At 43.8% G+C, this 13265-nt stretch overlaps 1 protein-coding gene across 1 annotated transcript in view; it reads left to right on the forward strand.

Annotated features, from left to right (window-relative positions):
* Positions 1-12096, forward strand: part of LOC141052449 (solute carrier family 46 member 2-like) — a 52126-nt gene extending 40030 nt beyond the window's left edge. The window contains exons 4-5 of the mRNA XM_073549686.1: positions 376-532; positions 10903-12096. Coding sequence (XP_073405787.1) covers positions 376-532; positions 10903-10972 — 227 coding nt within the window. The 3' untranslated portion in view covers positions 10973-12096. The remainder of the gene's footprint in view (positions 1-375; positions 533-10902) is intronic.
* Positions 12097-13265: the final 1169 nt, after the last annotated feature.

Consider the following 13265-nt stretch of genomic DNA (forward strand, 5'->3'; position numbering starts at 1 on the left):
AATTTGAGTAGTGATCACTTGCGCTCAACACTATTCATACGACAACATATTCATTATTTACCACTAACATAAAGTACAATATGTCATGAAAAAAACAGTCTCACAATCACCGGGATCCATTGAAGCATTCCAGAATTATTACAGCATACACTGATACTGGTCAGATTTAAAAATTTTGGCCTGGTCATTATAGTCAAAATTAGCTTAATCACTAATGGGTTAAATATCTAAGCCAGCCTCCCTCTTATTCTATACTTTAGTCATGGCAAAGTAGGAGGGTGAGCTTTGTGACAGAGGATGACTGTAGTTGGATAAGTTTTCATTAAAATTGTTATGATGAATTCCTGTACACCTAAGATCTCTATTTTTCTTTAGGCAAAGTGTTTGTTGTGCTACAGCTGGCGATAGAACTTGTGGCAGTGAGCTCTTCTGCAGGATTCAACAAGCTCTATCAAGCCACGCTAGATTGGTACAGTGGATTCTGTTTTATTGTGTTTGGTACCTTGGTATTCATCAGCATTATTCCCATTGGGTATGTACGTGACATATGGTATTTAATTCTGTATATAGCCATTGTGTCTATACACATCTGATTATTAAAAACATTATTTTTAAATATGTATATGTTTGTGAAAAATGTAGAAACAGACATACAGTTATGTGCAAAATAACTGCAGTCTAACATAACTAATGTGTTTAATTACTGTTTTTGGCTGAAAAGATCATACAACATGAGAAAAAATCATGACTAGGTGTAAGCGAGTAATGAGCAACCAACAGAATCAATAGTCATGACATACATGCTGCTAAGGTGTTATTGACTCATTTAATAAAAGGGGGTGTTCTAATTAATAGCAGTATGGCGTTCAATTGGTGAGGTCATTCATTCTGCGAAGAAACAACCTGTTATTTCTTTTTCTTCATTTTCAATTTTAAAAAAATGTGTATTTTGTTCATGATTCCATTTGGATTTAAATGTGCAATGCTCCCAGAGCCTTTGTGTATGTCTTGTCTCATGTCTGTGTTAGTGGAACCATTGTGCTGTGGCCTGAGGAGAGCCTGGAGGGGCATAACTAGGTGAACACCTGACTCTGCTAGAGCCCCTGATCATGGAGTTAGACTTGGCTCCCGACGGACGCAATGTGCTACTCCAGGACGGACCTCAAGCACACGGCAGCTGACCCCAAAAGGGAAGACAGCTGTAACGGCAGGTGCAGGCAGGGATGGCTGGTATGCAGGCAGGCATAGTAAGTGAGACAGCTACGGCTGGCATACAGGCAGGCATAAAATCTCAGAGCGCGACTGCTAATATGAACCAGTCCAACTGTAATTTGACACAGGTGTGCACTAGGCACTAAACATGAGAGTCCAGCAGTATATATGAGAGGAAGCACACGGCCCTTAAAGAGGAAGTCCAGCGATATTATGGATGAGCATGCACACCGCCCTAATGTGTAGAAATCCAGCAATCATATAGGTGAAAATGCACATGGCACCTAGACGTAGAAGTCCAGCAATTCACAGGAATAGCATTAACAGAGGAAGGTCACCACATGTACCTTTTGGGCTGAAAGTCCCGCACAAGTCCAGTAACGCAGCTCACACAAACACAGACCAAGAGGAGATGGTGACGTCAGGATTCCTTACTGGCCTCAGCAGTTCCAGAGGCGAACAGCTCCTCACTAGAAGTCCAGATAGCCGTTATCGGGAAGATGCACAAGGGACTGTAGGCAGCAGTGCATGGAGAAGCAGAGCTCCAAGTAACAAACAGCAACAGCAGGGAGTCCACCACTAGACAGGCAGGAGCTCAAGAGCCAACAGCAAGAAAATACTCAGGCAAAGAGGAACAAACGACCCAAACTTAAATCACAAAACAGACAGGACGTTCCATGATAGGGCGAGATGCAAGACTCCATCTTGAATAAGGGCTAACAGGCACAAAGGAAAGTCCGGAATTCTTACAGGTACATCTTGAATACAGGAACACACTGCAGGTGCGTAAAGACAGACAGAAGCAGGAAAAAGCAGGTACTGGCAGGTAAAGGGGACCTGAGAACTAGCAAGCGTGGAAACAAAGCAGTGTGAACATGTTGCTTAGGCCTCTCTCAAGTGGTGGAGGTGCCTTAAATAATAAGTGTTTCCCAGCCAATGGTGAGGGATACTTTTGGATGGTGAGTGCTATCTCTTTAAGAGAGCAGTAGCACGAGACACAATCGCAGTGCCCAGTGATTTGACAGGCATGTACAAACCCCAGGAAGCAGCAGGAGGAGGAGGTGGGGTGGGGGAGGGCCAGGCCGGTGAGTGAGTCGGCGTCCCTGGAGAAGGGATAATGAGAAGCGTGCAGGGACGCTTACACTCCAGTACCCCCTTTATGCCAATTCTTTTTCAAGCCCGCAAGAAATCTCTCCTGGAGGAGTGAGGCATAGATGTTCAGCTTGGGCTCCCATGACCTCTCCTTAGGACCAAAACCCTTCCAATCCACAAGAAGAAAGGTTTTGCCTCTTACCCCTTTTGTGACCAGAATATTCTCTACCTCGAAAACATCTTCAAAGCTGACTGGAGCAGGAATGGTACCCAGGTCCTTGAAGAAGGAGCTGAAAATTATATGCTTGATGAGAGACACATGGAAAGAACTGAGGATTCATAAAGCGGTCAGGGGTTTAAGCTACTACATTAATCTGTTTGAGAATGGACTGAAGAAGCAAGGACCCAATTTGGACGAAGGTAGCTTGAGACGGACATACTTCGAAGAAAGTCAAACCTTATCCCCAGGACAAAACAGAGGTGGGTCCAGTTGTCCCTTGTCTGTATATCTCTTTATCTGTTCAGAAGATTTCATTAGTATAGTCTAGGTGTCCTCCTAGATTTTAGAGAAGCCCTTGAAGAGAGCTTCAACCACAGGAATGTCAGTGGCATTAGCCACAAAAAACAAAATATTGGAGTGTTGACCATACACAACGAAAAACGGAGATTTAGCTGAGGATTCACTCACATGGTTGTTATATGAGATTTTGACCCAATGCAGGAGACTGACCTAGTCATTGTGGTGGGTATTGACAAAATGCTACAGGAAGTTGGTTAGGATCTGATTGACGCTCTCTACCTGGCTTGTGGATGGTAGACTGAAGAGAAGTCCAAGGTGACATTTAGTACTTTGCAAGTAGCCCTTCAGAAGCAAGATGTAAACTGTATACCTCTATCAGAGACTATACAGAGAGGTAACAGAGGCAGATGATATGTTGGATGAACTTCTTGGCAAGCACAGGAGCAGGTGGGAGACTGGAGAGGGGAGTACAATGGGCCATCTTAGAGGAGCGAACAACATCTACCCAAATAACGGTACATCTGGCCCATACAGGGAGATCGGTAATTAAATCCATTGCAATATGCTGTCAAGGTGTCAAGGAGCTGATGGTACAGGGAGAGGCAGTAACCTATGGGTAGGAAGTTGTTTTGGAGTCTTATTCTGGGCACAGGAGGGACAGGCTGAGATGAAATCTGCAAAATCCTTGCACATCGAAGGCCACCAATAATGCTGTGAAATGAGAAGAGCCGTTTTCTTCTGTCCAGCATGACCAGCCAATTTAGATGAGTGACCCCATTGAAGGACCCGCTTCCTGTCTGGTTCAGCGACAAAGGTCTTTCCGAATAGAACCCAGGACAAATCCACCTGAGTGTAAGGACTTGGCCTGCATATCCGTTTCTCTGAAATCCTTGCCTTATGTCTGTCGCTCAGTTTCTACTTTGCCCTTAGTTTAGTTCATTTTTGCCCTCATCCAAGATGGAGTCACGAGCCTCAACGGGGGCCATCTTATTTCCTGTGTTGATCTCTCTTGTTCCTGTCTGCTCTGTATATAAGGATGCTCTGTATGATTACTCATTGCTTGAGTATACTTGTTCTTGGACTTGTTATCAAGCTGGAAGGACTGCTACCTAACTCGTCTCTTCGTTACCTCGGGATACCCCGCCTGCCTGTGAATCTTGGTCTCATTGTAAAGACTTGTTTCTTCAGGATCAGCTCTGCACCCACCTCCACTTCAAGGACTGTTTCCTGCTAGCAGGCCTGGCCTGCTCCCCAGGTCTCTGGATCTGGCAACTTGGACTTCATACGTCTCCACGGTCTGTACGTTTGCTCACTGCATTATTATCTTCATCTGCTTTTACCCTGCTGTGTCTTATCTGTAAACCTGCTTGATTCTGATAAACACTACAGAACTGAAAACCTATGAGCTCAGGCCTCTTTTCTGATCCACGTCACTGACCTCCATTGCAGAGTATATAAAGTTATAACAGAATACTCAAGCCATCAAATATGGAGATCTCTGGGTCAGATTCTATGGAGGTACGAATGAAGAAACTTTGTTCATTTGTTTCTGGACTTCATGGGGAGCTGCAGGCTATTAAAACAAAGCTGGGGACCTTAGAATCGCAAACCAATCATAACGCAAATGTGGCTGATACGTCTATTAAGGCCTTAGCGTCTCGACTTTCAAATGTAGAGACTACAGCTGTGGTTGCTGCTCCGGCTCCAATTCTAGCTCCGGGTCCGGGTTTTCCTAAACTCCCACCATTCAGGTTTGGTGGTGAAAGAGAGAAATTTCGGGGATATTTGAATCAATGTCAGCTGTATTTCTCTGCACGTGCGGCCCAGTTTTTAACTGATCGAGATAAAGTATTGACTATGATTATGTTGCTAACAAACAAAGAGTTAGCCTGGGCTAATCCATTAATTGAGACTAATGATGTATGCCTGAATTCTTTGAATGACTTTACTACTGCAATGTCTCAAATGTTTGATGACCCCAACCGAAGTTTAACAGCAGAAACCGCATTACTGACACTTCGTCAAGGGAAGCGTCCGGTGGTGGAATATGCAATGGAGTTCCGGAGGTGGGTGCTGGATACGACATGGTGCGATTCTTCAAAGTATGCAGTGTTCAGGAGAGGTTTGTCTGCTTCAATTAAGGACGAACTGGCTCGAGAAGAATCACCTACTAATCTAGCTGACTTTATACATCATTGTATTTGGATTGACATTCGTCTCACTGAACGTCGACAGGAAAAATGGGCTGAGGCTAATCGTAATAACCTCATGTCTTTCCCTTCCTCCACCAGGGAGGTGTCGAGCAAGACTTTATCCCAGACAGAGTCTGAACCTATGCAGGTCGACGCAGTACGGAGAAAAGTCATTGATACACGTAAGGAACATCGTTTCAAGGAGAACTTGTGTTTCTATTGTGGAAAGTCGGGTCATTATATTTCGGAGTGCCCTGGGAAAAATCGCAAGTCCGCAGCTGCAGTGACCGAACTTGACTTTTCAGATATTTCTTCGGTAGGTTCTCATTCACACAGTCAGGAAATAACGGCTGCAAATTTTAATTTCACTGATGATTCATCGGAGGCCTCATCACCTGTGGATATCGCCTTACTTTCTGCAAGTTCTACCACAGCCAGGAGAGATTCGCTCTGCTGCATTTCTATCAAGATCTGGGTACATTCCCGCTGGATCACGTGCTCTGCCATGATAGTCTCTGGAGCTTGCAGCAATCTCATGGACACTTCTTTCACGAAAGAGGGACTCTCCGGTGTTTATGGAGACCGTGGACGGGTCTCCATTGATATCTGGGCCTGTGAAACTCGAAACAGTCCCACTAAAGATCCATATGGGGGCAGATCATTCAGAAAAAATGTCTTTTTTACTGATTTCCTCTCCTAATTTTCCTATTATTTTAGGTCTGCCTTGGTTACGGCTGCGTAATCCTACGATCAATTGGACAACAAAGGAGTTAAAATTTCCAAATGAATCAGCAGCGTCCAGGGAGCTGGCTCCAGTGAAAACAGCAGCCGCGGTCAACTGGACACTACCGGTAGAGTATCGGGATTTTAGTGATGTGTGTGACAAGAAAAATGCAGATAAATTACCGCCACATCGGCCATATGATTGCCCTGTGGAATTATTGCCTGGTGCCGTAATTCCATTCGGGGGTATTTATCCACTGTCTGGTCTGGAATTAAAAGCTCTTAAAGAGTATATTGACGAAAATTTAGCTAAAGGGTTTATACGACCATCTTCCTCCCCAGCGGGTGCCCCAATCTTCTTTGTCAAAAAGAAAGATGGTTCACTTGGTCCATGCATTGACTACCGGGAGCTCAACAAAATCACAATCAGGAACTCTTACCCACTTCCACTAATTCCCGAGTTACTTGAGAGAGTTCGACACGCCAAAATCTTCACTAAATTAGATCTTCGCGGAGCATACAATTTAGTACGGATTCGTCCTGGCGACGAGTGGAAAACGGCATTTCGATCACGTTATGGACATTTTGAGTACTTAGTTATGTCTTTTGGCCTCCGTAATGCACCAGCTACGTTCCAGCACTTGGCAAATGATGTTTTCAGAGACATACTTGATATTTTTGTTGTGATTTACTTGGATGACATTTTAATTTTTTCCAGCAATACCGAGGATCATCAGCGACACGTGAAAATGGTTTTGGATCGTCTACGGCAAAATCATTTATACATTAAACTGGAGAAATGTGAGTTTCACAAAACAGAAATTCAATTTTTGGGATATGTTATTTCTCCCCAGGGTCTCAGCATGGATGTAAGCAAGATGCAAGCCATTCAGGAGTGGCCAACTCCCAAATCAGTGAAGGAGGTACAGCGATTCATCGGATTCGCTAATTTCTACAGACGATTCATTAAAAAATTTTCAGCAATCGTTGCACCCATCACTCATTTAACCCGGAAGAAGACACCATTTGTCTGGTCTCCTCAAGCTCAAACAGCATTTTCCACATTAAAGTCTAAATTTACGACAACTCCCGGGTACATCCTGACCCAAAAAAGGCCTTCATAGTGGAAGTGGACGCCTCGGACTGTGCGGTAGGGGCCATACTCTCGCAAAGGACAGGTGAGAAAGATCTCTTGCATCCGTGTGCCTTTCTCTCTCAAAAGTTATCACCTGCCGAAAGGAATTACGGCGTTGGCAACAAAGAACTGTTAGCCATTATAACCGCATTTAAAGAATGGAGACATCTGTTACAAGGAGCATCCCAACAGATTGTTATACTCACAGATCACCGGAATCTCGAATTTATGAGGTCGGCAAGATGTCTAAAACCCAGACAGGCTCGGTGGAATCTTTTCCTTAACCAGTTTGATTTTGTCATCTCCTATAGGCCGGGCTCTCGCAATGGAAAGGCTGATGCACTGTCCAGGATTCATTCAGATGAAGCAACTCCGGCTTCACCTCCAAGGACCATTCTATCTGAGAAGAACTTTGTAAGTGTCCTACATAATCAAGATCTTTTAACGGAGATTAAGGAGGCTTATGCTTCAGATTCGCTTTTGGGGTTACCCCCCCACCCAGGTAAATCTAACTTTCAAGAATGGACTTTGGTTTCAAGGACAGCGTTTGTATGTTCCAGAAACAGTAAAACTGAGTGTCTTAAAACTAATGCATGACTCAAAGTTTGCCGGCCATAGGGGAGTTCAGAAGACTCAGGAATTTCTGTCTCGTTTTTTTTGGTGGCCAACCTTTCGGAAAGATGTGCTTCAGTATGTGTCGTCATGTGAGGTATGTGCCAGGTCAAAAGTTCCTCGCTCCTCACCGACAGGACTCTTGCAACCTCTGCCTGTTCCATCTTGTCCTTGGGGGTCTATTTCAATGGACTTTATTGTTGAGTTGCCTCTGTCACAAGGGAAAAACACAATTCTAGTAGTAGTTGACCAGCTGACTAAAGCTGCTCATTTCATTCCCTGTGCTGGTGTACCAACGGCTAAACAAACAGCAGATCTTGTTGTACAAAATGTTTTTCGTTTGCACGGAGCTCCGGATGAAGTAATATCGGATTGTGGGGTTCAATTTACCTCACAGTTTTGGCAAAGCTTCTGTGCTGCTCTGGACATCAAAGTAAAATTGTCATCTGCTTTTCATCCACAGTCTAACGGCCAAACTGAACGGACCAATCAGACCTTGGAACAATATCTGCGTTGCTATGTGTGCCACCTACAGGACGATTGGGTGAGTTTGCTTCCGTTGGCTGAATTCACATATAATAATTCTCAGAATGCTTCCACCAAGTTGTCTCCATTCTTTGCCAACAAGGGATACCACCCCAGTATTCTTCCTCGACTTCCAATAGACATGTCTGTGCCTGCGGTAGCTGACCGCATTTCATCCTTGCAACGCAATTTGGAAGTTCTTAAAGACACTTTAGGTTCAGCACAGGAAAGATATAAGAAGGCAGCAGACAAATTCCGTAAGCCAGCTCCAATGTACAAGGTAGGAGACATGGTTTGGCTCTCAACTAAGAACTTGAAGCTCAGGATCCCAACGTCTAAACTGGGGCAAAAATATGTCGGCCCATATAAAATCAGCAGTATAGTGAATTCTGTTGCCTGTCGACTCAAGTTGCCTAACTCATTGAAAATTCATCCTGTCTTTCATGTCTCTTTGTTAAAGCCGGCGGTGCCTAACCCTTTTCCCGGACGCACCTCTGCTCCTCCTGACCCAGTTCTCATTGACGGGCAAGAGGAATTCATCGTGGAAAGGATCTTGGATTCACGGGTTCATAGGAGACGTCTCCAATACTTGGTAAAATGGCAAGGATATTCGGCTGAAGAGAATTCCTAGGAACCAGTGGAGAACGTCCATGCTCCTCACTTAATCAGACTGTTCCACAGCAGATATCCCAATAAGCCGGACTTAAGATCGTCCAGAGGACATCTTTTAAGGGGAGAGTAATGTAAGGACTTGGCCTGCATATCCGTTTCTCTGAAATCCTTGCCTTATGTCTGTCGCTCAGTTTCTACTTTGCCCTTAGTTTAGTTCATTTTTGCCCTCATCCAAGATGGAGTCACGAGCCTCAATGGGGGCCATCTTATTTCCTGTGTTGATCTCTCTTGTTCCTGTCTGCTCTGTATATAAGGATGCTCTGTATGATTACTCATTGCTTGAGTATACTTGTTCTTGGACTTGTTATCAAGCTGGAAGGACTGCTACCTAGCTCGTCTCTTCGTTACCTCGGGATACCCCGCCTGCCTGTGAATCTTGGTCTCATTGTAAAGACTTGTTTCTTCAGGATCAGCTCTGCACCCACCTCCACTTCAAGAACTGTTTCCTGCTAGCAGGCCTGGCCTGCTCCCCAGGTCTCTGGATCTGGCAACTTGGACTTCATACGTCTCCACGGTCTGTACGTTTGCTCACTGCATTATTATCTTCATCTGCTTTTACCCTGCTGTGTCTTATCTGTAAACCTGCTTGATTCTGATAAACACTACAGAACTGAAAACCTATGAGCTCAGGCCTCTTTTCTGATCCACGTCACTGACCTCCATTACAGAGTATATAAAGTTATAACACTGAGATAATGACCATTTTGGAGGAGTCAATGATGTGTTGAGGCTCTTCCTCCTGGTCAAAAGACAGAATGGACCTGGAAAGTGCATCCACCTTGATGTTCTTGTCCGCCGGTCAGAAGAATAAACTTAAAACGGGTAAAGAACTGAGACCACTTGGCTTGATGATGATTTAGCCGCTGTGCGGACTGCAGATAGGCTATATTCTTGTGGTCAGTGTAAATAATTACTGGATGCATCACTACTTCAAGCAAAAAGTGCCACTCCTTGAGAGGCAGTTTAATCGCTAACAGTTCTCGATCGCCTATTGAGTAGTTGCGTTTCAGAGCCGAGAAGATTGGAGCAGAGAAGGCCTGTTTTAAGGAGATCCCCTCTCTACTATAGGGGACTGAGTCATGACAGAGCTTTCCCAGTAAGATGGGACATGATGAATGCAACTTTGGATTGATCTGAAACAAACTGGTGTGCCAAGAGTTCAAAGTGCAGTGTGTATTGATTGATGAACCCAGAGCATATTGTAGGATCACTGTCATAATGTGGTGAACCCAACAGATGTGGTCCGTAACCAGGAAGATAGCTGGTAGGTTCGTGAGTCATGGCTCAACTTGGACAGGAGCAGATGAGATCGCAGATGTCAGCGTGTCCAAGCTGTTGTTTACTATCCACAGATAAGATAAGATTTTGTCCTGCTGGTTTTTCTGGCGGGAGACTTCCTGGTATAAGTCAGAGATAGAGGTAGATTGAGAGCCAGTGGATTCCATGGCCTGAGCAAACTGTCATTCATGGTAGTGGAACCACTGTGAAGTGGACAAAGGAGAGCCTGGAAATGTGTAACCAGGCAAACACCTGACTCTCTGCTGGAGCCCCTGATGGCGGGGTTAGACTTCGCTCCTGACGGACGCCAAGTGCTACTCCAGTACGGACCTTGGACACATGTTAGCTGACCCCCAAAGAGGCAGAGAGCTGGAACGGGAGGGGCTGGCATGGATGGCTGGGGACAATTTTGGATGGTTTTGGAGGAGGTGGGATGAGACAAGGGCCAGTGCGGTAAATGAGTCAGTAACCCTGCCGGGACCGGGGAGGGGAGAATGAGAAGCATGCAGAGTTTCTGACGCTACAGTGTATAGGGAAATAAATGCTATTAGGAGAATTGCGCTTTTTCTCAGTTATTTTAAACACACTGCTATTATTTTGCACATAACTGTATAAGATATAGGATAATGTAATGTAATGTCTAGCCAGCTTTCAAACAGACCTTTTACATTTCAGACATATATATTAAAAGAGTTGTCAAGCCTTGGAGTACAAGTCGGCAGTCACTTTGTATAACTGCAGTCTTGTGAATCCTCACATTGCGTGCACTGTGAGGATTCCCCGAAACCAGGTGCAGGCGGTCATGTGACCACAAGTATGCGATTTGACAGATTTTTATCAATTTGATTTAAACAATGACTTTTCCTAGAAAACATAAAACAGATTTTTTTTAAATAATCAAGAATAGTTATAGAATTATAGTATTTCTTTTTTTTTTCCAGTATTGCAGCCTACCATAATTGGTCCAGAAGAGATCAACAGAACAATGTAGTGGTTACGGATCCACAATGAGGTTCCTGATCAATGTGGAAACATCTCCCATCGCCATTGGAACCAGCAGTGTAAACACTATGCACAACTACAGGCAGACTGTTCCCAACTATAAATTGGTCATTAAATCACACACCAAGTGTGCCATCACCATGCAAGCAGTGAGAAACACAGTAATTGAAATTCTAACTTGATCACAGATGTCTCTTGGTCGTAGACTTCATTGTCTGTGATGCCTCTGTAATGTATTCTGTTGGGACGGAGTAAGGCGCAGAATACAGAACAGTATGGAGATAATATTGTGCAATGGCTTCTTTCTGAACACATAGAATATGATTCATATCAATTACAATATCAATCAATTACAAAACAATGCAACAAGGAGGTGCCTCTCAGTGCCAAATATGACACACAATACAGTTCTATATTTTACACCGAATTTCAAATGTTAATGAGGGTTTTAGCCGCTCTCAAAAAGGCAGCAAATAACCTCATTATTCCTCCGTATGTCTTGGATTTCATTGGTACAACAAGGCACTCTGTGACTGCAAACTTGTGACTCCTCACATTGCACTCACTTTGAACTGTGCGGATTCTCCGATGCCAGGATCAGTGGTCATATGACCACATGTATGCAATATGCAAGCTCCTGGCCACATTCCGACTAGATGGGCGGGCACAGCATTGCACAACACATGTGTATTGAATGAGGCCGGAAACAGTCTAGTTGGAATGTGGCCAGGATTAAGCATAACACATACTCGCAGTCACATGACCGCCGACTCCTGGAATCAGCAGTCAGCACCAGTCCAGATGATTGCCGGATCTTTCATAGCGAGAGACCTGTCAATCACCTGCAGTGCCGCTGGGAAAAGCTGATCGGGGTGGATCTTTAAGGTATATATTCCATGCAACACTGGAACATTACATAAAAAATATGCTTGGCTACAATCGTCCAGCCAGACCGATTCAAGCTGCCCGAGATTTGAGCAACATGAATCAGGTGACAAGTTCCCTTTAAAGGGAAGGTGCCATGAAAAAAGAAATTTTCAGCAATTGCAAAAATGTAAAGAATTAATGTTAACATTTTCTTATCATTATCATTTCTGTATAATTTAGTAAAATATGAAAAATAATTTTAAAAAGTTTGGTATTTCCACTTTTAAACACTAGGGGGAGCAGCTACTGAAATTTGACACAAAAACCTAGTGTACAACTAGCTCACATTACTGCACTGCAGTAAATATGGGCTGAATTTGCTCACATGTGTGTGATGTCACCCCTCTCCTTCCATTCTGGGTGTTTGCTAAGGGATAAGAGAGGATGACATTCAGGAACACAGTGCAGAGCCATTTTGTTCATCATGATAAGTTACAGTGCCTTACGAAAGTATTCGGCCCCCTGGAACTTTTCAACCTTTTCCCACATATCATGCTTCAAACATAAAGATACCAAATGTAAATTTTTGGGGAAGAATCGACAACAAGTGGAAGACAATTGTGAAGTCGAATGAAATTTATTGGTTATTTTAAATTTTTGTGGAAAATCAAAACTGAAAAGTGGGGCGTGCAATATTATTCGGCCCCTTTACTTTCAGTGCAGCAAACTCACTCCAGAAGTTCATTGTGGATCTCTCAATGATCCAATGTTGTCCTCCTAAATGAGTAATGATGATAAATATAATCCACCTGTGTGTAATCAAGTCTCCGTATGAATGCACTTGCTCTGTGATAGTCTCAGGGTTCTGTTTGATGCACAGAGAGCATCATGAAGACCAATGAACACAACAAGCAGGTCCGTGATGCTGTTGTGGAGAAGTATAAAGCCGGATTTGGACACAAAATGGCACAGAGAGCATCATGAAGACCAAGGAACAAAACAAGCAGGTCCGTGATACTGTTATGGAGAAGTTTAAAGCCGGATTTGGATACAAAATGATTTCCAAAACTTTAAACATCCCAAGGAGCACTGTGCAAGCGATCATTTTGAAATGGAAGGAGTATCATACCACTGCAAATCTACCAAGACCCGGCCGTCCCTCTAAACTTTCATCTCAAACAAGGAGAAGACTGATCAGAGATGCAGCCAAGAGGCCCTTGATCACTCTGGATGAACTGCAGAGATCTACAGCTGAGGTGTAATTTCCACAAAAATTTAAAATAACCAATAAATTTCATTCAACTTCACAATTGTGTCCCACTTGTTGTTGATTCTTCACCAAAAATTTACATTTGGTATCTTTATGTTTGAAGCATGATATGTGGGAAAAGGTTGAAAAGTTCCAGGAGGCCGAATACTTTTGCAAGGCACTGTA

Source organism: Dendrobates tinctorius, unplaced genomic scaffold, assembly GCF_039654945.1.
Source record: "Dendrobates tinctorius isolate UK_male_01 unplaced genomic scaffold, ASM3965494v1 ptg000160l, whole genome shotgun sequence".
Taxonomy (NCBI): domain Eukaryota; kingdom Metazoa; phylum Chordata; class Amphibia; order Anura; family Dendrobatidae; genus Dendrobates; species Dendrobates tinctorius.